Genomic DNA, 27,802 nt, shown 5'->3' with positions numbered 1-27,802 from the left:
GCATTTGTTATTTTTTAAATATATAGGGTCTAAAATGGAATAATTGATCATCCAATACTCAAAATAATTTATCTAAAATTATCTGCAGAAACGCCAAAAGAAGTTTACTTTATAGTCTCGCTGAAAGATCGGTGCTCATTCGCCCGTTGCCCGTGACGCAGTTTTCGCTGGCGAGCGTCTACTTTCTGCTCCATCCTGCACGGAGAGCGCCAGCGTCTGAAATGGCATGAACTTCCCTGCACTGTCATTCTGCAACAATGTGTTTTAAGTAATCCAACACCTCGCACTGGGATCTCCGCCGGATCCTGACGGAGCCAAAAGCAATATTAGGGCGGATGAAAAGACAGTCAACTTGTTTCTACAGCCCTGTCTTCATCCGTATGGGTGCGAGACCACACTGTGCGCCAACGACGGAGCGGTGGAAGCTGGGAGTCCTGCAAGGATGAGTGTGATGTCCGCTATAAACACCTCGGCATCAGGCTACCAGCCAGCGCAACTACTAAACTGGGTCTATCTCTCTCTGCAAGATTCTCAAGCTAATGCTTTTGAAGCATTCAGACCCGAGTCTGACTCACCTCACCTGGATCTAAAGTCCAGACAGCCCGGCGCTGATGAGTTGGGTTCTTCACTTGATTCCAGCTATCTGAACAGCTTCCTACGACTACAGAACGGCGAGGTGAGTGGGTTTCGAGACGCATGTTTGTTTCTAAACGTCTTGGAAAATACTTGGATTAAGCCTAAAAGTTAAATATATGGTTTTGTTAGCTGGTATGAACTGGTTGGTCCTCCCGAAGCTCCTTCTCTAAACTTTAACATTCTGAATTAAATTTATTCGAGTCAGTTTGTATTCGTTTGTGTGAGTTAGTATGCATGTGTGCACTTTAAATTTGGTTTATAAAGTTTTTTTAAATCTCTGAGCATGTTGTCATTTTTGCGTTTGTCATTGTTCTGTGCTGAATCTGTGTGGGATGCTGCACTCTCTGACATGCCCTTATGCTGCTGTCTCCTGTTCGTCTTCTCATTTCCTGATCACAAATGACCCAATGAGTTGTTATGAGTCTGGTCCAAGGCCACAGTGAGTTTGGAAGTATAGGGGAAGATGTGCCCAAGGCACAGCCTCCCAGGAGCACCCCAGCAAGTGCTTAACTCTTCACCAGTTTTCTTAACTCCAGTGCCCTGCTCAGGTTTTCCCTGCCCTCAACACACCTGCTCCAACAGGTGATGGTGTTCGGAACATGCTGGTAGATTGAATTAAATGGTGCGAGAGGACCCCAGGATTGGAGCTTGTAGCCACCATTGTCCTCCACTCCCTGCTGTGGGGCTCTTATGCTCTGCTGTGCTGCCTCATTGCAGGTTGCTGTAATTATTGTGTGCCATGTTTCTATAACAGGCTGGAGGCAAACACTCTCACCCTCATTCTGAACCTGCTGCAGTAAGACTTTAGTTAGAGGTTTATATTCTAGTTGATCTGCCACTCTGGATGAATGTCAAGCATATAATTGCATAGATCCAGTTGGAAATGAGACCAAATACAGAATCTGGAACAAAATGCCAACTCTGAAAGCCCATAAAGGTTTGCTGATGCTCTATATCATTTCTTCCGGTTCTGAACTGAAAGTAACAATTTCAGACTCAAAGGGTTAGTGGCAGCTTGCCAACGTTTTTGGGACACGTCACAATTTTTCTACAATAGATTTAATGAAACTTGCCAGCATGTGTCAAATAAAGATAATGAAATATTCAGTCCAGTTTTGTCATTTATATTTACAGCATTTAACAGATGCTGGTTGTTCAGATAATTTTATTGTAGTTATTTGTAGTCTCAGTGGACAACAATTATGTTCTAATTGTCATCAAATGAGTAATATTAGGATTATATATATTTATACAAATGAGAAATATTAAAGTTACATTTTGATATATAGATTTAAAGAATAATTTTACTTTTGACCTGCACGTTACAATAAGTGTGTTGGCACTAGACAGTAATCAATAAAATCAGTTTAAAATTCATTTAAAAGAGTTTTTCTTTAAAGACATATTGGAAGCCCTATCACTCCTGAACAAGCAAGAATGTTCTCTTGAAAGCACCTGGAGAAATATACAGTTAAGAGAACAAGTGTAGTGCTCTGGATGAATGGTTTGGATGAACAGTGGACATTATGGCTCCTTAGGGAGGTGTTCTGGCTGGAATGTGAGTGTGTGTTGTAAGCGATGGTCCCAGTCTAAGCTGATAAGGTTTATGATGTTAGGCGCTGCCAGAGTGGTTCTCTCTGTCTGCACACTAAATCTTACATTACAGGAGGCAGCTCGCATCTGCCGTAAGACTACACAGATAAAGGCCAAACGGACCCCAGCTTCTGACATTCCCCTGTGTACACAGCCCCAAAAAGGCTCCATGAGCAAAGCCCCCAAACAGAGGCCCAGTACTTCAACAAGTGTTTGCAATGACAATATACTTGATATGTGGAAAGAGTGGTATGATGTTTCTCTGCATTTTTAAACAATTTTTGCAGTGGCCCTTGTGTGCATGTTTCTTAAGCATTATGTTCAGGCTTAGTATCTTCAGGCGGTAGTGATTGACAACAGGATTTCTTTACAAGGAAAGCGAGCCAAAGCATGCCTTTGTGTCCGTGTATGTGTGTGTGTGTGTGTGTGTGTGTGTGTGTGATGGATGAGCCCTGAGCATGAGGTTGAGTGTGGCTGGTTCCAGCACTTCTGTTGTGTGAGAATGGCAGATATGTCCAAAGTATGAACATTTTCGTGATGCATAATGTATGTATCATATTTACACATATATTTATAGTTGTACCAATAATTTGGAAATTCTTGCACCAGTAGTAGCAAAACCTTTTAAAAGGAAAAACAAAAGCACACAAAAACACAATTAGATGATGATGTCATAACAGGCTAATATCTACTACAAAGTTTGTGTGTTATGAAGAATCACTGATTGTTGTTCACAGGGTTTCTGTAACTTCTCTCCTTTAAGAAACATGCAGGTGTTCTAGAAGTGTCAATATTATGTAATATAAACGCAGAAAGGACTGATGTCATTTATCATAGTGCTGACACGACCAGTACTAGTAGTTTTGTAACAGACTCCACAAAAAGTTTAGATAGGTCTTCAAAAAAGTTCACAGAGCTTATTTTATGTGTGAGGAAGTTACAGCTTTAGGTTAAGTACTCTTCCCATGTTCCTTAAAAGCTCTGCTCCAGAGAGGAAAATATATTGGCACACTAAACAGAGAGACTCTCTCTCTCTCTCAGACATTCTTTCATCCCCCCAAACTGCAGGAGTGTTCTGGATTCTGAGTTTAGACCATGTACAGCTTAGCAAAAAATAAAAAATAAAAAAAAGAGAGAGCATCCTATGTAGTGATTTATTGATTGATGGGTTTCACTCCTGGAGCATCCCTGGCTCCATGCCTCCGTGAGCCCCGGTGTGTGTGCAGGACACACACCTCCTGCTGCAGGGCCTTGTGCGCCAGCTGCTCTGCTTGTTTGGAGGCGTCTCCCTGGTGCTGCCCTCGCGAGGGGGTTTATGGGCGCAGCCTTCACTTCAGTGCCTGTCTCCTCTCGCACAATGGCACGGATTGTGTCCTCTCGGCCACAGAGGGGACGGCGTATGACAAAGCGGTTCTGTCTTCCTCAGGAAGAGGAGACACTTCCTGCTGCTGCAGAGATCGTTTCATATCTGGAAATAAAGGCAATAAAACTAGAACACATCAGATCAATCACAGGGCTTACTGACAGCCTTCCCCAAACACGCAAGTACACATACACATGCACATACGCGTAACACACAGTTTCACATGCAAATGCATACGCACACCCAGATACAAGCATTCACACACACACACCCTTATTCACACCCACCATCTCCCATCTGGCTGCTGTACACTGGAAATTCCATAGAGTGCATGATAGAGATTGTACTGTACCAAGTGTAGTTAGCATGCAAAGCTCTAGCAGCAGCATAAACTTCACACACAAACAAAACAAGATCACTGCAAAATTGGTTTTTGTCATAAACTCTAGTTGACTGGCCCCATCACTGTGACTGTGGAGTAATTTACACTAGCCCATTGGCTCCCTGCTCAAAACAGCTGCAAAAGTCCTTAATCCATACGGATGGTCTTTATCCAGACATATGAAGTGTATTTCCTTGATAATGGAGAATCCAGACTGGGTGCAGATTGCACATCTGAGTATGCACACATGACCACTACTCTTCTTAGTATAACACGGAACAGGAACCCGAATTACAATACACCCACTCATCAACCTTTGCTTGTGTCCACACTCACCCCAGTCTTTGTCTCAAACACAGTCCACATACCTTTAAATGTGTTTCCCTGTGTCTCTGTCTCTGTCCAGATGCTGGGTCTGTATAAAGACTCCTCCCCCTGTGGTTCAATCACTAACATCGTGGACAGCATCAGCGCCTTGACAGATCACTTCTGTGACCTCTCAATGAACTCTGAACCCCGAAAACCCAGTAAGAGGCCACCACCCAACTACCTGTGCCACCTGTGCTTCAACAAAGGCCATTACATAAAGGACTGTCCTCAGGTAATCTCCACCTGCCCTTAGGTAAACCTATCTGAGATTGGGTAAATGCTCCTGATCTTAAATGTGACCGGTACATCACAATGTTACATCTGACATACATTTTTTAAATCTGTTGTAAATACAGGGCACCTCCATGTAACTATTTTGAAAGTTTGAAAGAGTTCTGGACATATCTCACACAGAACAAGAACACTATGCATTTCCACTCTGTGCACTCAAAATTCCACTGCCTTGTCAGTGAACCATTGGCCAGCTATAGCTATAGCCCTGCTAATCAGCTCCACAGGCCACAGAGCTGTTTAGGATTAGAACCTAATCAAGTGAAACCCAAGAGCAGTAAGAGCCTTGCTGGTAATTGGTGTCTGACAGGAGGTTGAACCGCACAAAGCAGAATCAGAGCCTGGGACACCTTACAAAGAGAATAAGAGAAAGGATCACAACGAAGGAGAGAGAGAAAGACAGACATATTATTATTATTATTATTCAGTCTTGTTTATATAGTGCGATCTTTCACAATCTCAAGGACACTTTACAGCTTTAGACACAAAATAAGAGAAATATTGGGAAAGTAGACATGTTCAATGGAGCTTTGAAGGTGGGATGTGAAGAGCAGAGTGGACTGAGGCAAAGAATTCCAAATTTTTTGTGCCATGATGCTAAAGGATCTGCAGCTAGCCGGGCACAGTCCGAATCTAGGTACAGACAGAAATCCAGAACCAGAAGAGCTCAGTGTACGGGACAGATGGTAGAGGAGAAGGAGTTCCAATAGATATGGAGTTTGACCATGCAGTGACCTAAAAAGGAGGAGTTTAAACTGAATGGTAAGGGATGCGGGTAACCAGTGTAATTGATGAAAAAGGATTCTAGCAGCTGGATTTTGTACTTATTGAAGTGTGCAGATGGATATACTCAGAGTGCCAATAAAGAGAGTTACAGTAGTCAAGATTATCTAGAATTTCTGCATCATGCCTACTGAACATGGACCTGATCCTAGTAATTTGACGGAGATGGAAAAAGGCATTTTTAATCCTTCATGGCATAGTTTCAACAAGCTACTGGAAACTGGTCCATATTGACATCTTAGCATCACGCAGTTGCTGCAGATTTGTCAGCTGCACATCCATGATGCAAACCTCTTGTTGAACCACATGCCAAAGATGCTTTAGATTGAGATCTGGTGACTGTGAAGGCCATTCAAGTACAGTGAATTGTCGTGTTCAAGAAACCAGTCAGAGATGATTTGCACTTCATGACATGGCACGTTATCCAGCTGGAAATAGCCATCAGAAGATGGGTACACTGTGGTCATAAAGGGATGAACATAGTCAGCAACAATACTCAGGTAGGCTGTGGCATTGACACTACTCAATTGGTACTAATGGGCCCAAAGTGTGCCAGGAAAATATTCCTCACTTCATTGCACCACCACCAGCCTGAACCATTGATACAAGGCAGGATGGTTCCATGCTTTCATGTTGTTGACACCAAATTCTGACCTATCTGAATGTTGCAGCAGAAATCGAGACTCAGACCAGGCAACATTTTCCCAATCTTCTATTGTTCTAATGTTCTATTGTCCACTGGATATTTTCTCTTGTTCGGACCATTCACTGTAAACCTTAGATAGTTGTGTGTGAAAATCCCTGCAGTTTCTGAAATACTCAGAGCAGCCCGTCTGACACCAACAACCATGCCATGTTCAAAGTCACTTAAATCACCTTTCTTCTCCATTCTGATGCTCCGTTTGAACTGCAGCAGATTGTCTTGGCCATGTCTACATGCTTAAATGCACTGAGTTGCTGCCATGTGATTGGCCGATTCAAGTTGTGTTGATGAGCAGTTGGACAGGTGTACCTAATAAAGTGGTCATTGAGTGTATGTGTGTTATATGGACTATGCACCTCAGCACTCTTTTAAGGCACTTAGTATTTGTCATGACAACAGCAATCAGCTTCTGTGTTCTGCACCTTCAGATTCTTGGTGCCAAGAAAGTCAAAGATATACTTTTTAAAGTGCATGCTGTAAACCATGTGACCCGCGCATTACATCACTTTTAGTCACATGATCGGTGTGTGAGCTCATCAGCAGATGTTTACCGCAGGGCGCCACCCCATCTGAGGGCTGAAACCCATTTGACCCATCTGCCCCGTCTCCACGTAACACTGCGATGATGTCACAGTGCAAGGGTATGGGGGATTTAAAGCAGACCTGTCCTGTTCCAGTGAGAGCAAGTGTTATGTAACTCATCCATCTACAGAATGTGATCTCTCCACATCTTAGTCAAAAAGGTGCAAACGTGTATTTTTTCTGTAGCAGTGGAAAGGAAATGTCTTGGAGAAAAGTAAAGAGTATAAACTTTTTAATAATTTCAACTTCATGAGACTCAGCTAATCTTAATGAGGTCTTCAGTCAATGCTGAGCCAGTCTGCATTGTCCTAGAACCATGCGTGGCAGTCTGTGTGAAAGAAGGCAGACAGCTCAGCTCCATCACACAGACCTGGGCTCACACTTGGAACTAATGGTATGATTACAGTACTTGGTGTCCTATATCACCTACAAAAACACATACTGTCTACACAAGGTAGTCTCTGCTTCTGCCTACATAACCAACACTTTTTATTGGTAGTTCAGCCCAAGTTCTGACCGTTCCAGTCCCCCATCTGGGCAACCCATAATGCACTGGTCCTGTGGAAAAAGTTGCCCTGGGGCCCTTCAGCAGCTTCCTGCAGAGAGCACAAGAGGAAAACGTGAGGAAGGAGGAGAGAGGATCTCTTATTAGGAGATGCAGACCTCAACGTCTAGCCTCCCATGTTGATTTCCTGTTTAAAAACCCCTGACAGTAAGCTGTGGAAAACAGCACAGGGAGTGGGCTGTGATACCTGATCTTACTCATACAGCACATGGATGAAACTACTTTTACATTTTATTGTGTGTGGTCATATGAAAGGCTCTGGGGTTGCAGCAGTCAGAACTGGCCTCCTGTTTTGTATTCCGTCCCGTCAGCTGGCGCAGACCAGAGCATTGTTAATTATTGCAACATTTCCCTTTGCAATGTTGATATTGCAGATTGTATGCTTTGAGCATCCTTGCCAACCTCACATGTTTCTGATAAATGCAAGGGGGGGTGGTATTGAATCAAGGTGATGTGATGAAACATGTCAGAAAAAAATATATATATAAAAAAATATAAAAATAAAAAAAAAAGTATCAAAAGATAGCCATCTGTAGAAGGAACTACAATAACCCTATTACAATACGGTCTTATGGATATGTAGGAGATGGAGATTAGGCTCTTTGAGGTTGTACTCCATAAAAAAATAAAAAAAATAAAAATAAAACTCCCCCCTCCAAATGGGGGAGCAATTTCTTTTATGGAATACAACCTCAAAAGCCTAATCTCCGTCTCCTACGTATCCACAAGACTGAAGGAGGAAAAAAAAAAAAAAAAAAAAAAAACCACCCCATAATGGGCCTTGAACCAGACTACAGGAAGTCAATGATATTATATTACACTGTATTACAACTAAACATGGGCTTGAACTCATACCTAGAAGTGCAAATGCTATTGATTTCTCCCCCTTCCTTCTATGATTTTTTTTTATCAGCATAGAATTCATTCAATACCATCTACTTAGGTAGCCCTGTAGTCAAGGATATAGGCTGCAACACATAGCTATGAAAGGTTAAACAAGCCACATTTACCAGGTAGAAACACCCAAGAACCATCAACTGTGCTAGTGTAGCCCATATACACTGAAATGGGGAACTGCTGGTCAAAAGTAGTGCCTTTGAAGATCCTCAGTACAACCTTGAGGTCTACTCCAAATCAAGTTCAAGGAGGCAAAGCAAGGGTGGTTTACAGACCCAGTAACTCAACTAGCAGTTTGGGGAGAACATTTATTCAGGTATCATTAGCATGGCAGCCTGCAAACATGCAGATTCATACAACATGTTCACAGATGGCAGAAAACATGGTCAGGTTGCAGGAAGTTGGGGAGGACAGCCTTTAGACCTTCATGCTACCTGCAAACAGAATGAAGCCTTACAATGAAGCCTTCAATCCTACTGCCACATTCACACAGGGGTGGTGAGTCCATACCACATGTTACCCAGAACACAGCAGGACCCCATTACATGCAAGTTACCTTTTCAGCCCTTGCTACATCCTTCGTCTCCAGAAGTTCAAAACCTGAACCATCGTCCACAAAGAGCATTTTGACCTCATGCAGTTCACCACGAGTATCTAAAAACAGAATACATCAGCGACGATACAGGTAGCGGCAGAAGTCATGGACTATAGGACACACTAGACCGATCCAAGAATAAAAGTTGCACGTGTCACATGTAAATAATATATAAATACAATTCAAGGCCCGATAGTTTTGGGCTGGCAAGCGTTCTTTTGTAAGCCACTAGTATTTAAAGTTATGTAAAGAGCGCTCATACCTTTGTATTCTGGGACAACCTGCGACAGGAGTACAGTTTCACTTCGTTGCTGTCGCTTTAACGAGGAACCGAACGCTAAAAAATGAACAAGATCGTTAAAATAAGATTTAAAAAATCAATTGAAATAAGAAAAAAAGAAATAAACTTACCAAGACTAAGAAGAACAATAAGGACCGTAAAACCGAGAACTCTCGACACACCCATGATATCTACTCACAAAAACACCTACACACTATTCCGGACCTGAATCGGGCAATAAATAGCAGAACCCAAACCACACCATTTGCGCGTCGCACCTGGCCTTCATTAACAATTTGTGTTGATTAATTGTGTGCGCCCCTCCAGTCTGATTAGGAGCTCGTATGCTGTGACCAATAAAATAACTAGGCGGGTCTTTAGTAGTAGTTCGTCCCAATTTGCTTTCCTTGCGTTGTAGCTTCTCCCCTCTGAGAAATTAACGGCAAATTGGCGGAGCAACGAGAGGCCTTTTTGTTTACTCAGTTGGAAGCGATTTCACTTGCTTTTGTAGTGATGCACGAATGTACCCAATGTAAACATGTAAGCCCACTGCACGGCCGTTTTGTTAAAAACCTGTTTAACACGTGTTAGTAGATGAAGTGTTGCGGATTAGGTTTTTAACACACGGTCAGTGGCGTTGGCGCGTTACTTTTAACTACATTAAGCATTATAGCTCTGCTGACAAATCAGAAATAAAGCTACAACAGCGTTTAAGAAAAAAAACCCTTTAGTTGTCATAGACCGTGAAAAATAATATATTGGATAATATAATAGCTCATTAGTTTGTGCTTGTTTGTCTTGCTGTGGTTTTTTGTTAACGCCCCCCTTAAATTTCCTTGGCGCTATCACACTCAGAACTGATCATCACAGATTGATTAACTGATGAATAGCTAAATGAATATTGTGCAATATTATATATGTTCCTTCAGGCCTGGAGTGCTCACTGTTGAGGAGCTGCAAGATACAGATGTTTCAACATATGCAGAAACCCACTTTACCCAGAGAGGCTTTTAACAGACTCAAGGCTGTGTTCAGAGAATGACAGAGGAGCTCCACCAACTGTGTGACCTCCTGCCTGAGTCCCACCAGTATTTCTGCCTGCTCTGCTGTCAGGGATGTTGGAGATCATGTGCCCGGATGCGTTGGTGTGCATCCTCGCCAGCCCACCTGCTCCCATCATTCAGAGCAAAACAAAAACTGTAGCATGGCAGGTCTTGAGCTAGCAAACGGGGCCAGTGTCAAAGCCTGGATCTTCAGTGCAAGTACTAAACACCATGACCCAGACACTGATCAGCTGTTTACCAGCTCCACGCTGCAGGGTGTTTGTTCAGGCTTGGGTTTATCCCATGCTGGCTTCATTAAGGCCTGGCCCCGCATTTCTGAAATCAATCTCTGGAATATACAAGTATGGAACAGAGTGTATTTAAACAGGAAAAGACATTAAATCATGCTGGATTAAAGAATCATAGAAACAAAGCAGCTGGGAGACCCCATAGAACAGCAGTGTCCTCGAAAAGAACAGACAGTACAGGTATGGAGGTGTTGCTCGTGTGATGCAGTGCTTCATGAGCTGTTCTGGAAAGAGCAAAGGCAGCTTTGTTCTATTGGGGACGGCAATGACCTGCAGCTGGAGCAGTAATTAATACTGCATGTCTGTTAGGGTTTAGTACTGAAACAGCAAAATAAGTAACTGATTCTCATATCCTCATTCAAAAGCACTGCTTTCCACATTTGCGATTAGGATGTTTATTGCACACATCTGTGTTTTGAGCAGTGTAAACAGCCTGTGCTTTGGGCCAGGCAGTGTGGAGCCACAGTAGCCCTAAGCTCACCATGGGAAGGTGTGGGATTCCAAACAAGGGTTGTGGGTGATTGACAGCACATAACACAGACCCTTACTGCTGGACTACATACCCCACTGCGCACTGGTGCACTGAAACATGTCACCAGTCAGTCCTATAATCACTCAAGATTTGTTTTAATGTAAAGTGCATTAGAAAAGTATTATTATATTTATTATTATGTTATGTTCAGTTCAGTTTATTTTGTACAGTGCTTTTCACAATAGATGTCACAAACAGCTTAACAGAAGTCCAGGCTGATTCTAAACTCCTTACTTTCACAAGGAAAACTTTCCTGGAAGGGATATTAGCAAAACATTCAGAAGAGGAACCCATCCTCCTCCTCCTTTTTGTCAAAAACAATTCATACAAAAACAATTTGAATTAAACATGCCAATGCTGGGGTAAGAGAGGATTAGGTGACATGTAACAACTTGAAAGTTTGAGAGGAAATTAAGTGCATGTCTCAAATACGTCTCAGTAAGTCTCAAAGGAGTTTCAAAGAGTCTTACATAAGTCTTAAATTGTAATTCATGAGTACATTTTCTATAAGCTCCCTTTATACAGGAAGGGGCTAACTGGGGACATTAGTAACATGAACATGTCCTCCACCTTGTCAAACAGACCCATTCTCATTGTCTGATATCAATGATCCATCTCTGTGTCCGTGTCTGTCTAGAGCCTGAAACGGGAGTGTTTGGGCTGTAAAGAATTGTGGTGACTCACCACCTGTTGTACTTTCACACACTTCTCTGTGGACTTGGACTGGAAACTACTGATGTAGCATATCCTTTGGTTATTTACCGGATTTGAAATGCAATCTGTCTAGTGTACCATAGCTTTCATTAGTGACCTAAAACACTGGTTATTACCTCAGCAAGGTTTTGATCAAGTGATTATTTCCCCCAGTTTCATTAGTTGTAGATGTGCTCGGTGATAGAGAAACCAAGTCCTGTTCCAGAGAAGGTTTCTATCCGACCGGACATGACCCAAACTGCAAGGCTTTTCTGAGCAGAAATAAACTGAAAACATAAGAAATTAATTTGGTGCTGACTTTTCCCATGTGAGGTCACCGAACAGTATGATAAACAAAGAGGTGTATAAGTTTGTGTGTGTATTTGTGAGTGTAGGTGTGATTAAGAAAGTTCCAAAAAATGTGTGCATATTGGCTGCCAGGCATGAAAAGATGTTTAGTGAATATGTTAATGTTGTTGCATATAAGCAGGCTTGTGTGTGTCCAGTGAGATCATGACATGGCAGGCGTGTGACCGTAATGGAGTGATGTTGGTGTGTCATTGATGGTGGCTGCTTTGCACTCTCCCATGGTCTACCAGTTCCTCTCCGTTCATCTTCTCCACTCCTTCCTACCACGTTTGTTGTACTATGACGCCCACACGGTGAACCTTTTCCTATCGAGAATGCTGCAAGAAGCGTGTTTCAGTGCATTCTAGCTCCACACTCAGTCCAGACTTCATTGCAGAACTTAAGATGAAAGGAAATGTTAAATGATTACAGTTCAAGCCAATCCAAACCAGAGGAACTGAAAAATGTTAGTATTATATGTGCCTTGTATATCTGTACACATGTGTATATTTATCACTGTATCTTTGTGAGTGCATGTATGTGTATGTGTGTTCCCCTGTGAAACAGCTGCACTCTTGTGACTAAGCCAAGCCAAACACAGCAGGGAAAAGGGATCTGGCTTAGTAAATATGGAGGAACAGAGAACACACTCCTCTGCCTATCTCCACTTTCTCTACCCCCAGAGACGCCTGTGTATGTGTGTGTGGAGTAGGGATGTTCCACTCCATTGTTTACACTGATGAATTCCAGATGATGAAGGCAGCCAATCACTGCAGAGCAGATGATTGTGACAGCCTGTCAGTGTGGAATTCTGGAAGGAAGAGGCTGTTCTGAGTGACATCCTGTCAACAGTAATTAATGAACCATGACTTTGGCTAAAATGGCCATTGCTGGTGCTGCTTTGTGGCTGTAACAGTGGGGTGTAGTACCTGAGAAATCACATCATCATGCAAAGTAGATTTAATCCAGGGGCGTTGCCTGGGTATGTAAAGATCCGGGGCTCAGCCCAATTTTATATATATATATATATATATATATATATATATATATATATATATATATATATATATATATATATATATATAGTAATATATATATATTACAATGCGTACCCTGATATATAATGTTTAACACTATAATATGGAGTTTTTTAACAAAGGGTGCACAAAATCTGCAGAATGACTGTTGGTGACCTAAAGATAGTGAGCTTGTACTAAAGGACATGGACCAGGTATATTCCATTAGTAAATCCATTCCTCAATAAAGTATGCAAATCAGTATGTCAACAATGGATTTCATGCAACTGTGTAATAATGTAAACAATTCACTTGTTTCTAAATTGTTCTTTTACCTTTTATGACACACAAACAAATTATTGAAAGAAACATTAATAATTATTAGTGCTAAGGGGTCTACACAATTAATACTCTTTAAGAATTACTTATTATCTATCCTGTATGTTTTTGCACAGTCTTTCTTCTCCTAACCTGTTCTTTCTTTAGATCAGTCCAGTCCTGATCAGTTCATTTCAGGTCTCTCCACATTTCATATTTCCTCTCTCTCCACCCTCTCTTCTACCCTGTTAAATAGTAATTCAAGAAAGTATGCTTAAAATAAAGCTGGAAACAATATTTTAAATACAAAAGACTGTGCTAAAACAAACTACATCTGGCATTATTTTGCTAGTCTTCATACTAAAAACATGTGTATTTTATTAATAATGTGTTTATTAGACATTGTTTTCCATACCACTTGTATTGTCTTCTCCCATCTCCCATCTCCTCTCCTCTCCAGTTCTCTCCTCTTTCCTCTCTTGTTGTCTGTTCTCCTCTCCTGTTGTCTGTTCTCCTCTCCTGTTGTCTGTTCTCCTCTCTAGTCCTCTCTAACACTTCAAATTCCTCAGGTTGTTCTAAGTCACTTTGCTTTTCTCCCTCTTCTGTACTCCCTTTCTTGTCTGTGGTATTAGGAAATAAATTACACCACAATACTTGAGATTTGAACAAACTCTAACAAACCCTAACCCTCAACTATTAAAAGTAAATTATTTTTTGTGATATGCTGTGCTGTGTAAACTCAATAAAGGATTGTTTATTAGCTGATCAGTTGGCTCCAGTGGAAAACACACAATTTTAGGGCAGTGACCAAGGTTAAGAAACTGCTTTAAACTACCATCATAAAGTATTGTACTAAATTCTGGCTATCCACAACGTCTACCTTCTAGCTAACTAGTTAGCTAAATTGAATTTCATTCATTATAGCTTACAGTCCTACAATCCTAAATTATTAAACACAATTTGAAAATGAAATAGTTATTAGCTTATCAGGTACATCAGGGCACGTTGAACATACTAACTATAACTATAACTAGCTATAACATAACTAGCTATATAAGTTTTTTTTTCCACAAACCTTCACTACCTAAGCTACCTAGGTTAACTATCTATGTCGGTTAACTAACTAGGTTAGCTAACTAATTCCGAAGCTGACTAGTGACAAGCTGCATTTTATTAAGCACACAGTGGGTTTGATCTGTGTTTTGATTCGGAGACGTGTGTTTTTAACCAGCTATCAGATAGCTCCACAAACAATGTCATCACAGTTTACATAGTTCACTACCGTTACCTTTCTCCAAAATGTCATCACAGTTTACATAGTTACCTTTCTCCACAATGTCATCACAGCTTACATAGTTCACTACCGTTACCTTTCTCCACAATGTCATCACAGTTTACATAGTTCACTACCGTTACCTTTCTCCACAATGCCATCACAGTTTACATAGTTCACTACCGTTACCTTTCTCCTTGAAAAAACGCCGTATATCCATTTTCATTCACCCTCAGCTACCTGCAACCTGCTGCCAAAAATGGCTAGAGCGCATGTGCGCTCCCCCACGGGGGTGGGGGTGGGCTCTCCTCCGCGCCCGCAAAACCAGCAAGCTGATTGGCTGTTTCTCCTGAAAGGCGGAACTTTATCCTTGAAGCGGCACTGTGATTGGCGTTAAGAGATTTCCTATTCTCACAGCAGCACTGGCCTCCTCATTAATAATACAGCTGAGCGAAAAGGTTCGGGGCTACGGGATAATCATTCGGGGCTGAAGCCCCGGAAGCCCACCCCAGGCGACGCCCCTGATTTAATCTAATAACCTCTAAACTGCTATTACCTGCTTCTATTTAGCATTTTATCAGAAAAATGCTGCAGAGAAACATGGTTAAATTTAACAATCTTAAAGAAAAGTGTTTTCTCTCTTGCTCTGTGTGTGGGAGATTGTATTGTGAACAGCATTGGAAAGAGCTATTGTTGTCCTTCACTTCCCGCCACTAGAACCAATGTCCTGTGCTTGTATGAATGTCTTTAACAAGCTTGAGGGAACTCACTGCAGGAAGGAGTCAGTCAATGATAACTAAAACATGATAAGCTCAAGTGACCTGGTGGCATTCTATGACAGTGATGGATCTCACAGCTGTATTTGCCCACAGCACATCCTGTTGGTCACTAGCAGCAACTACAGGCTATAAGCAGTGTCTAGGCTAAGCAGTACAGGCGGTAGATGTGAGTATAAAGCCCCTAGCCATGTAGTTTACCTTTACAAACATTTGTGAAAGAATTAGTTGTTCTGAGGAGTTTGTTGAGTTCATGCGTGGTACTGTAATAGGATGCTATCTTTGCAACAAGTCCATTTGCGAAATGTCTAACCTCCTAGATATTCATCAATCAACAGGCGCACAGTGCATAAAAGTGGCTATCTCTGATCACTCAGTAATTGCAGAGGTTCATACCTCCTCTGGCATCAACGTCAACAAAACTGTGTGCTAGGAGCTCCCATGGCCGAGCAATTGCGTACAAGCGCGATGCCAATCTTCGGATGGTATGGTGTCAAGTACGCCGCCACTGGACACTGGAGCGGCAGGGAATGTGTTCTGTGGAATGATGAATCACGCTTCTCTGTCTGGAAGTCTGATGTGGGAGTCGGAGTTTGGCAAATTCCAGAACATTTCCTTCCCTACTCCATTGTGCCAACTGAAAAGTTTGGTGGAGGAGAGATGATGGTGTGGGGTTGTTTAGCTTGGTGGAGGAGAGATAATGGTGTGGGGTTGTTTAGTTTGGTGTTGGAGAGATGATGGTGTGGGGTTGTTTAGTTTGGTGTTGGAGAGATAATGGTGTGGGGTTGTTTAGTTTGGTGGAGGAGAGATGATGGTGTGGGGTTGTTTAGTTTGGTGGAGGAGAGATGATGGTGTGGGGTTGTTTAGTTTGGTGGAGGAGAGATAATGGTGTGGGGTTGTTTAGTTTGGTGTTGGAGAGATGATGGTGTGGGGTTGTTTAGTTTGGTGTTGGAGAGATGATGGTGTGGGGTTGTTTAGTTTGGTGGAGGAGAGATAATGATGTGGGGTTGTTTAGTTTGGTGGAGGAGAGATAATGGTGTGGGGTTGTTTAGTTTGGTGGAGGAGAGATAATGGTGTGGGGTTGTTTAGTTTGGTGGAGGAGAGATGATGGTGTGGGGTTGTTTAGTTTGGTGGAGGAGAGATGATGGTGTGGGGTTGTTTAGTTTGGTGGAGGAGAGATGATGGTGTGGGGTTGTTTAGGTTGGTGGAGGAGAGATGATGGTGTGGGGTTGCTTAGTTTGGTGAGGGAGGGATAATGCTATGGGGTAGTTTTTCAAGGGTTGGCCTAGGTCCTTTGGTGAAGGGAAATCTTAATGATTCCGCATACCAAGACATTTTTCGACATTTGCATTCGTGACATTTGCATTCGTTTGGGGATCACCTTTCTCTGTTCCAGTATAACTGTGCCCTAGTACACAAAGCAAGGTCCATAAAGGCATGGATGCATGAGTTTGGTGTGGCCCACTTGACTGGCCCACACAGAGCCCAGACCCCATCTTTGGGAATAACTAGGGAAGAACTTTGGGAAGAACTAGAACAGAGACTGTAAGCCAGACCCTTTCATCCAGCATGCATCCAACCTCAGAAATGCTCTTCTGGATGAATGAACAAAAAATCCCACAGACACTGTAACACTGCTGGCGTTGTGCAATCAAGGGGAAGAAAAGAGCGGGCTTCATCAACATCTTCACTTAACAGACAACAAACGGACAACATGAGGACGGTGAGGCATGACAACAATGCTAATCAATGGGCTACAGCACCACACCGTGACAACCATGACACACATTGCAAAATCTTGTAGAAAACCTCCCAAGATGAATGGGAACTGTTACAGATGCAAGTGGGGGAGCAACTCCATATTAATACCTATGGATTTAGAATGGGATGCTGTCATGAAAGCTCCTGTATTATGGGTATTATGGGTATTATGGGTATTATGTAGCCCATTACTTATGCCCATATTATGCATCTAAGTGTTTCTATGTGTCTGTTATAGTTTGACATGGGTTTCATGGGGGGTCCTTAATTAATTTGACCCATTGAATGGAGTTGTGTACTTTGAGTTCTGAAACCGCTACAGTTGCATATGTGCATGTGCATATGCGTAGTTCAAAATGAAGGATTCTGATTGGTTGGTACAGGAACGTCGTCCTGTCTGAAAGTTGTAGGGAGGGCCTGGTGCTCAGAGTTTCCAGCAGCCTCCCTATTCCCTTCCCAGAACCAGCCTGTATTCCATGCCTTTTGGCCAAAGGAAGGGGGGAGTTTCTGGGTCGAGGGTTCTCAAGCATGGGAGGGGGGGAGGGGGGGGCATAGGGTCTTGCTCTTCATGACCTTATTAAAAGGCTGAGACCAAGTGTCCAGTTTTCTTCTCTAACAGAAACGTACCAGATGTTTAGATGTCGACATTTTTTCTTCTTTTTGACAAAATGTATTATCTTGCAGCAATGACATACTTTTTGTTTACTCTAATGTCTTCAGTAATCAGGTCTTTAAACAGGTGTTTTTTCTGTGATGTCTTCAGTAATCAGGTCTTTAAACAGGTGTTTTTGCTGTGATGTCTTCAGTAATCAGGTGTTTAAGCCATCTTTGGTGCAGTATTTTTCCCAAGGTGCTGTCTAACAATACTTTAATTGCATAATTTGTTAACTCCTTATATAGGAAAAAGGCACTCTTAATTACAAAGAATGACATCTTGAACATACATATACAATAGGCCTAAATAAAATGCTAAATATACCTAAATATATTAATAAATAACACTTTTACTGTAGGAAATACTTTTTGTTTTTCATAAACACAGCATCTCTAGACCTTTGCAGCAGCGAATGCCTTGTTTGTTACATGTAATTAGATTTAAATTCTAGTGAATTAAAAAACACCATGATAAACACCATAACCCTATGATTTACTGTGAGGAGAAAAAAGCACGAGCACTTTCTCATGTCCTGTCCTCCTGGCGTTCTGTTTGGAGTTTAAAGGTGTTTAGTCTGGGCGCTGTTTAGCCTGGGTGCTTGAGCACGCCAGACACAGACTCGGCTTTTGTCACGTACTGCCTGTCTATTCTGATTTCACTCCTTGACTGTTGGACCATGGGCCCAACACTGCTGGACTAAATAACCTGTTTAATAAACTCACTCACACACACATAGGCACATGCAGAGATCTAACATACCACGTCCATCTTTCTCAGTCTTCTGTGAGCCTGGTTTAGCAATGTTCAGATGTGTGCAGTAAGGAGGATGCCTGTTGATGTATTATAGTTCGCTGTCACACACATAAGATTGTTCACAGTAGAATGAAAATGTGTCAAGGTCAGATTACGTAGCCTTTGACTTCCTTTAAATAAACTATGTTAATTTTGCACTCTAAACAAACCTGAGAGAGTGTCTGTGTGTTTTTGTAAGACAAGTCAGTGAAAAGATTCTTATTCACTTAGATTAGCCCCCTTAAATGCTAAAATGGTCTTCTTATTACCACACTGTTGAAATATGTATTATGAAGCAGGTTAGTCACTGATTGGAAAGACTCTACAAGAAACTATACAAGAAAAACTATCTATGCCCAAAAGAAGAATGTACCCACCTACAGAGGTGTACTCGTCTACAGAGGTGTACTCGTCTACAGTGGTGTACTCGCCTACAGTGGTGTACTTGCCTACAGAGGTGTACTTGCCTACAGTGGTGTACTTGCCTACAGTGGTGTACTCGCCTACAGTGGTGTACTCGCCTACAGTGGTGTACCCGCCTACAGAGGTGTATGAGGTGTACCTGCCTACAGAGCCGTACCCATCTACAGAGGTGTACCTGCCTACAGAGGTGCTCTATTCACTGATAAGTCAACCTATTTCTCCACCCTTTTTGACAGTGCTAAAACACTAAAACAATGTTCAATAAATGCCAAACTGTCAAAAGTCACTGAATGCACAATAAGTGCTTCTTCTGAATTCTGCCATTCCTTTCTTTCTTTGATGAGTTGTCTCCTTTCTGTATTTCTACCACTTCTAATACTATAACATGCTCTCTTGTTCCTCTCCCCACCAGCTTAACTAACTCTTATATTCCTGCTCTAGTCCCTCATCTCAAAGTTCTTGTTAATCAATCACTGCATCATGGCCAAGTTCCCTCTGTCTATAACATTTAACTACCATCCAATTCCAAATCTTCCAATCCTGTAAAATGTTTCTGACAGAGCCACTGCTAACCAACTCCAAGCTTACCAAGAAACTGATTATCTATTTGAACCATGCCAGTCCAGATATCATCCAATCCATAGCTCAGAAATTGCTCTGGTTAAGCTCATTAATGATCTTCTGTCTGGAGATGACGGAGCAATTAGCATCTTCATTCTACTTGATTTAAGTGCTGCCTTTGACATGGATATTCATGCCTATCTATCACTGCTCTGGTATTGATGGTTCTGCCCTGGACTGGTTGAACATCCAAATCTATCTCAGAACCAAATTAATTCAACCACTTAGAAACATGCCTTTCAAAATGTGAACGTGACCTCTAGTGACCTGCACTATTACATGCACACTCATCTTGCCAACATCAGCTCCTCTTCTGTTCACAAGTACAGACCTCTGTTCTTCGTCTTCTGACTCACACCCAGCTTCATCAGCACATTACACTACCTCTATGCTCCAAAATCTTCACTGTAAATGTATTGCACACATTTCAGAATCCTTCTGCTCACATACTAAACTATCAACAATCCAGTATTTTCCAGACATGCTCCAATCTAGAACTTTCCCCTTCACATCTGGCAGTCTTAATTCTCTTTACATACCATTTTCCCTGGTCTCAGACCTTTCTCAAGCCTAATCTATGTCTGACTCTCCACTAAATTCTTTCCATGTCCTATTTAATATTGTCTGCCCCTGAATTATTATGTTTCTTGACTGTCTTCTGATGTCATGTCTGCCATTTAGGTTCAGTTGTAAGGTTACTGGGCTCTTGAAAATGCTGTAGAATTGTCCATTATTACTATTAATGAATAATTTCTCAGGTTATTGTAGTTATAGACGGTGAGATATTTTGATATATTTACAAGCCAAAATGTATTTAATTACATCATCAATAATATTCTCAGCACAGCGTGTTCTCTTCAAGTCTGTGTTTATGCATAAAGCTGGTTAAGCCTTGAATTGACCCATCTGTAACTTTCAGTAGGATACTTTTCTAAACTTAAGTCTGTTAAAAGAATGGTAATGTCGCCTACACATTTTAGACTGCTGTGTCTTCACTTTGCTCTTTGAGAGCCCATGTTTATGGAGCCATGACTGCTGTAACCTTTCCTAACTGAGGTTTTTCATTGCTGCCCACTGCATCATCCCCTGATCTCAGAGCCACATGCTGTGTGTTTACAGGCTCGGCCAAAAGGTGAAGGCCTGACACCCTATCAGGGCAAGAAGCGCTGTTTCGGGGAGTATAAATGCCCTAAGTGCAAAAGGAAGTGGATGAGTGGCAACTCATGGGCAAACATGGGGCAGGAGTGCATCAAATGCCACATTAACGTCTACCCGCATAAACAGGTAGGCACAGAATTGACTCGCCTCTCATACACACCAGTGCGATGAGCCATAGCACAGAAAATCAGAGAACCATGTCTGAGATACAGAAATCTGCATTTATGCATAAGTTTTGGTATTTTAAAAAGAGACAAATATTTATCAGGTTTCTTACTGCTGATTTATGAGCAGGTCCACTCGTCCATATGACTGCACTCATTAGGACGGGAATTGCCTGGATTGGCAAGCCATTTTTCTCTGATGTCTGAGAAAGAAATGTAGACCATTGTATTCAAGCACAAGGGACTAAGTCTACAAAAAATATTTCCACAACAAAGCTTTAATAAGAAAGCTGTGTGACACAGAGAATGCTAGTGTGGATGATAGCAGCCAGCCCACATGGGCAGAATGCTGTTTTCATGAAGCCCTTTACAAAACTAGAAAATTTTTTGATGCTTTTGGAAGGCATAGCATGGTCGGTTTACCACATGATCCCCTTCGAAAAGCAGACAAAGCGAAAAAGAAAACATCTCATCCTGTTTAGCCGCTTGCCGCCTTCACTGCTCTTGTGCATTCTTTTCTCATTAATGTAACTTTAAGCAGATGCTGCCCAGATTCATATGTGACGCAGGCAAGTTGACATAACACAGCAGACTTTAAGACTGCAGTCACGCTAGGTGCAGAACCATAATTCCACAAGCACATAAGTGAGAATCTTAATAAGTTATATATTCGGGGGGTGGGGGGAGGCACTTTATAAACTGTAAAACAGGGTTTGTTCTAAAAAAAAAAAAGCTTTTACATTTGTCAGATTAATTCGCCTGAGGGGAATGATCCTTTGTGCGCCTGACCCTGTGCAGGGAAGGAGGGTGTCTTTTGTAAATATATGTAACCCTGAATGGTTGCCTGTGGTCAAGGCAAATGTTGTGCATTTCCTTTAGACAGCTGTGTCTCATTGTCTGAGCTCTGGCCAACAGAAACCTGCCCTGCAGAAACAAAAACAAGAAAAAAACACCACCATGATCTTCTGCAAAGAGAAAGCCACAGGGTCAGCTAATCACATTACTGGATGATTAGACATTATTACCTTAATGAACTGTAATTTATTTTAGGAAAAGCTTTAATATTACTGTGAATAGTGAACATTATAAACCATGTAACCAAACGCCCCTGCACATTGTTTTGCTTCTATTTAAATTTTATGCTTGGTCCAAACTTACCTGCAAAAACCTGCGGTGATAGCCCAGCGTTTAGATCCGGATGAGCAGGAGCACGACTGATTCCACGGATCAAAACCTACAGCCTCACTATCACTTTGCAGACACAACTAGACGTCCTGATGCCGAACTATGCTACTGAATCTTTGTTTCTCAAAAATCGCCACCCTGCTACCCTGCCTTTATCTAGGAGTCAGTAAATGACACAGTTTAATTGTGTGGTGGTTTCACAAACCTGGACCACATTTAGATTCAAAGGGTTCCTGGCTACAGCATGAAGATAATGCTGTATTCTGTGTTCCCCAGCGCCCCCTGGAGAAGCCCGATGGCCTGGATGTGTCTGACCAGAGTAAAGAGCACCCTCAGCACCTGTGTGAGAAGTGTAAGGTCCTGGGTTACTACTGCCGCCGAGTGCAGTAAGATCTGGACCACACCCCAACTCAAACCACCTGCAGAGACACCTGGACCCAGAACATGCAACACCTAGACGTGATGCACAACCACCTGGGACCATGATGCTCCTGAAACAGTCTCATCATCTGAGCATAGTTAGCCAGAAGACATTTTCCTGAAACACATCTTCTAACCAGTGATGTACACATAAGGTTTTAGACACCCACAACCAGTGTTCTAAGACAATGTTGTCAGTTCTGGTTCTTAAATCTAAAACCTGGTCCTGAACATTTTTATTATGAGTATGTCATAGAAAACAGGGATTCAGCTCCTCAAGGTCCAGGTGCTACCAGTTTTCCACTCTCCCTTTTATCTAGGAATCAGATCTGGTGACAAAGTTACTAGCCAGTTCTATAAATCAGGTCTTGAGTTGGAAATAACTGTTAAGATATTTCAATTTTGAACCTGCTCTAAGTGTGGAACATTTGACTGAACATTCTAAAGACTATATAGTCTGTGTCTAAAACAGGTACTCAGCAGAAGGATTTATTAACATACAAAACCAAGTAATGTGTTTTGTATGTACTACATTAAATATGTAGCTTTAGTAAGAATTATGTAAGAATAGCCATTCATTCAGCCATTCATTCAAAACCAAGCAATGTGTTTTGTATGTACTACATTAAATATGTAGCTTTAATAAGAATTATGTAAGAACAGCCATTCAGACTGTGAGGATGATTTATTTATATCACTATTATTCTACTTGTTTTACTTCACTTATCTGTATGGTTGTGTAAGAGAGATGGAGAGAGTAAGAGTGGAAGAGGCAGAGCAGGAAAGAGAGAGAGAGAGAGAGAGAGAGAGAGAGAGAGAGAGAGATTTCCTTCTTCAGTTTCCATTTTCAGTGCCAAATAATTTTACTGAAATTTGCAGTGCCTTATATATCAGCTCAGTGACTGTTTCAACTGTGACTTCTGGAAGGCAGTTATCCTCGTGAGACTCTCACTATTATTACAAGAACCCTATCATACAAAACAATGCCTTTGATCAGAAAATGGTTCAGAATAAGGGATGCTTTCTTATGAAGATAGTAGATTATTCTGATACATCAAAGTGAACCTTGTGTCATACGAGAACACATCTTTCTCAACCTTCTAAACTACCTTCTGTTCAAAGACATTGCTAAATTCACACAAACATCACGTGCTAGTAATTATATAAAGAAATAAATCACTCAACACCATAGTCTGGATCTCAGGAGGTCATTATGTGTAACTTTATGTAGACATTTTATGTAACTGGTGTCCCATGTGCAGAATCCCACCTGAGAATGGATTTCCAGCGCTAACTCATTTTTCCAAAATATTTTCTATTTTTGCATGCTAGTTTTTTGCTAGCTCCCGCACAACCTACATTATGTGACCATAATTACAGACTAGGCAGCTCTGAAAATACATGCAGTATTTCATTAACATGGACCAACACATACATGTATTAATCTCTTAAACCGTGGTTAGCTAACTAAATGTAAATTAACAAAAATATGTGTAAATGATGTGCACAATAAGTTGACTTTCTTGACAAGGTGAAGGTGTTTACCTTTTGGGGATAAGGAAGGCTGTTACTGGTCCTAACACTGTTTTGTTCTGTGAAAATGTGGGCCCAGGCTGAGTCTATTTGTTGAGCCCTGCACTAGAACAGTGTTTCACAACCCAGTCCTCAGAGCCCATCTGATGGTTCCACAGTTTTACGTTATACAAGTTTATATAAGTTCCCAACACATCAGGTTAGGACAACAATGTGGAACCAACTGATGGGCCTTGAGGACTGAGCTGAGAAATACTGCATTTGAGATTGGTGTTTAATAAGTGCAATAATAGGAAGTACTCACCAGTTGAGAAGAATTTGAGTCCTGTGGGACCATTGCAGCCTTTGTTTTTGTTTTGTCTCTATTAACACCAGCACTTAACACTAGGGTAGCAGAATCCCTGGCAAAAGTAATGGAATCACTACAGATATGACATACAATCACACTATATTTTGTTTAACATTATGGCTTCATGAAACATAAATAAATCATTTTAATTAATGGAATTTTTCCAGATTAAATAGAGGAAAATGTATGGAATTACTTACTGACGAAGACAAAAATGACAGAATCATCTTGTAATTTGGATTTCTAAAACATCCAGACAAGTACAGAAATGCAAATTAGTCAGCAGTAAAAAAAGGGAGTGCTTACAGATCTTAAACATGAGCTGTTGGACTTGGCTAATTGAAGAAGAACATGGCCCTAACAAGAGAGCTGTCAACAGAAACAATGGAAAGGATTATAAAACTCCTTGAAGAAAAAAAAACAACACAAAGTGTGCCAAAAGATGTTGGCAGTTCACAGTCAGTGATGTCTACAATGTGATGCAAGTATAAACAAAATGGGAGGTTTGTAGTAGAAAAACATATGGACAGATCAAGGAAGATGTCAGTACATCAGTGTATTAAACCTTGAAAATAGAAAATGCGCAATAAAGCATATTAAACATTAATAATGGTTTATGTCAGAACAGTGAGAAATCTGCTGAAGGCAATGGATTTTGAAAATAGAAAAGCCAAATGAACACCAGCACTAACACCTAAACAAGAAAAACACTAGCACTAACACCTAAACATAAAAACACCAGCATTGTCTCCTTAGCAGAACACCAGCACTAACACCTATAACAGAAAAACACCAGCATTATCACCTTAAAAGCACACCAGCACTAACACCATAACAGGACTAACACTTAAACAGAAAACACCAGCATCATCACCTTAACAGAACACCAGCACTAACACCTAAAGAGTAAAACACCAGCATTATAACCTTTACGGAATAAAATAAGGTTTTGATGGGCTAAAGAGAAGCAATTGTGGAATGGGGATAATTAGATAAAGTGATGATTCATGAATCTGCACTGGCCAAGGAGATGAAGGTGGAATTTTGTCTGATGCCATCTGGTGCCATTCTGACACGAAACACATAAATGACTGAATAAAGCAATCAAAAATCTCTCATTTATGAAATCGTGCCTTGTGTCAGGTAAAGGACCAGGGGAGACGATAAAGAAATCTAGGAGTTTTCACATTCCATTGATGAAAGTGTTGAAGAAGTAATTCAGATAATGTGTTAACTAAGAGAGTTAGAGAGTATCTTTCAGGGAAAAGATACTTATCAAGTGAATGACATGGCCAGCATGGTCTGGAGCTCAGTCTGGTATTCTAAGAAGTTGCAACTAGCTTGATTCAGAATATTTATGAAACAATAAACAATATTTATATTATATTGTTATATAACAATATTGTTTATATTGTTTATGAATCAAAGAATTCACAGGAGCATCAAAGTAGTAATTCTTCCCCTCTACTTTATTTGGAAAACAATTAAAATAATTTAATTTGTGTTGTTTTTTATGAAGCAGAATGCAAAAAAAAAAAAAAATTTACAATTTTTTTAGAATCAAGAATCTTAATAAAGGAACAGACAAAACATATGGGATGGTATGGTTTCCCATATAACTGATCTGCACAGAAAAACTGAAAAAATCTGACAAATGGTGTCGAGTGCGTTAGCACATATCCTCCATAGAGCTCCATCTAGCAGAGTGAGAGCACACCTGGATCAAGTATTCAGTATTCCACACCTGGATCAAGTATTCAGTATTCATGCCTTGGCTAACTGAATCAGATGTGTAAGACTGGAGCTGAACTCTGTACGGCTGTAGATATCTAGGACAGAAGTTGGACGCCCGTTTTAGCGTATCTTCTGTATGATCTTCCCCAGGTCAGCTGCACTGCTAGAAGAGTTTTTAGTGGTTTCAAATGGATTCCATTAGAGCTTGGTTCTGTATCATTCCTGCATGCCTTCTAGATCTCATCATACATACTTGCTTTATGCTTAAAATTCAGCTGTGATCTATGCTAATAGAGGAATGTTCCAACTCATCATGGAACAATAGACTGATTCATTTACGTTCAGAAAGTCCACAAGATAAGGTTATTATAAATCATGTTAGCCCCAGTTACTGAATACTGGTTGGTGTGTGTGTATGTGTACTGGAATGATGTCATCACTGTTAGTGTTTTTACTGTGTTCTGATGCTTACTTTGTAGCAGTAGCTGCCTCACAGAATTTGGAAGGTAATAATTATGAATCTTTATATGTAGAAAATCTGTATTACGTGTTACTGTATGTTTAGTTGAAGAGTGTATTATCGTATCATCAGAATCAGGTGTATCACTTAAGTGCCTGTGATGTTAATATACTGTAAAATATTAGCAAAAACTATAACAGCAATAACAATAATAGCATGTGAGAACGCAGATACCACTTTAAGAAAACCGAGGCATGCAAAGCCTTAGAAATGTGATGTCTGTATGCAGGGCCGGAGTGGGCCACTTTTTCAGCCCGGGAGTTTCATGCCCAAATCCGGCCCAAAATTATTTTTCCATCCCAATCGGCCCAAACTAGAGATTGACATGAGCCGGCCCATCGGGAATGCTACCAAATCTCCCGATTAGCCACTCTGGCTCGGTCTGTATATATGGAACTGGATGATATATCTATGAAATGGGCCTGGCTCCATCTCAGATATTTAGTCACATTTTTCATGATTCCCTGGTTCCATTTTTAATGTAACATGACAACACGGTAGTTTATGACACTAATATTTTAGTTGTACTTGTCTTTGCATTTTAATAATGTGGGTAAAGGAGGAACGTGGGAATTATGATGTTTACAGCATTCGTATACAACAAATATTCACCACACTGCTGCTGTCACCTTAGTCTATGACATGGATAATGGAACGTTTGTAAGGATCCTGGTTATGAAAATTTTCAATTACTGCTAGTTCTGTCTTTGGTGTGTATGCTAGCATACTATCACATGCATACAAATGAGCAAAAGTAACAGGCCATTAACATGCATTTTTATGACTTCAAATTTTCACATCAGTTTCCAGAGAAATTATTTGCAACAAACCCAATTCATGTCAACTTCAGAACTACCACAAGAGTTGAATCAGATGCTTGAGCTCACAGACCCAGGTTTAAATTGTAGCAAATTAAGATGAACTATTAAAAAGCATTTTTATTGCACTTGTTTGTAGTTGTGTGAACTGGTGTTTCGTAGTTCAAATTCAGTACTTCTCTAGCTTTTTCTCTTGGGACCAGTTATTTTTAAACTGCATTTTTTTGTTATCTGAACTGCTTTAAACCCTTAAACCCTTCTCAAGGACTCAAAACAGTGATTAAAATGAATCTCTTTTTGCACACCCTTTTCCCCAAGCCACA

At 41.0% G+C, this 27,802-nt stretch overlaps 1 protein-coding gene and 2 long non-coding RNA genes across 3 annotated transcripts; 1 reads left to right on the top strand and 2 right to left on the bottom strand.

Annotated features, from left to right (window-relative positions):
* The first annotated feature begins 173 nt into the window (after positions 1–173).
* LOC143510476 (zinc finger CCHC domain-containing protein 24-like) lies at positions 174–27,611 on the top strand. The gene is made up of 4 exons (XM_076999865.1): positions 174–676; positions 4,381–4,575; positions 20,718–20,882; positions 22,382–27,611. The coding sequence occupies exons 1-4, from the start codon at positions 443–445 to the stop codon at positions 22,493–22,495; spliced, it is 708 nt and encodes a 235-aa protein (XP_076855980.1). The 5' UTR covers positions 174–442; the 3' UTR covers positions 22,496–27,611.
* Positions 8,459–9,340, bottom strand: LOC143510478 (uncharacterized). The gene is made up of 4 exons (XR_013130007.1): positions 9,171–9,340; positions 9,022–9,096; positions 8,721–8,818; positions 8,459–8,598 (listed from the first exon to the last, which is right to left on the bottom strand). It is a non-coding gene; the product is annotated as an uncharacterized LOC143510478 (long non-coding RNA).
* Positions 13,437–15,084, bottom strand: LOC143510474 (uncharacterized). Its single transcript, XR_013130006.1, has 2 exons — positions 13,713–15,084; positions 13,437–13,542 (listed from the first exon to the last, which is right to left on the bottom strand). It is a non-coding gene; the product is annotated as an uncharacterized LOC143510474 (long non-coding RNA).
* Positions 27,612–27,802: the final 191 nt, after the last annotated feature.

This window comes from Brachyhypopomus gauderio, chromosome 3 (assembly GCF_052324685.1).
Source record: "Brachyhypopomus gauderio isolate BG-103 chromosome 3, BGAUD_0.2, whole genome shotgun sequence".
In the NCBI taxonomy this organism is placed as follows: Eukaryota; Metazoa; Chordata; class Actinopteri; order Gymnotiformes; family Hypopomidae; genus Brachyhypopomus; species Brachyhypopomus gauderio.
The sequence above is the reverse complement of the archived record's forward strand: the minus strand, read 5'-3'. Positions and strand labels throughout refer to the sequence as shown.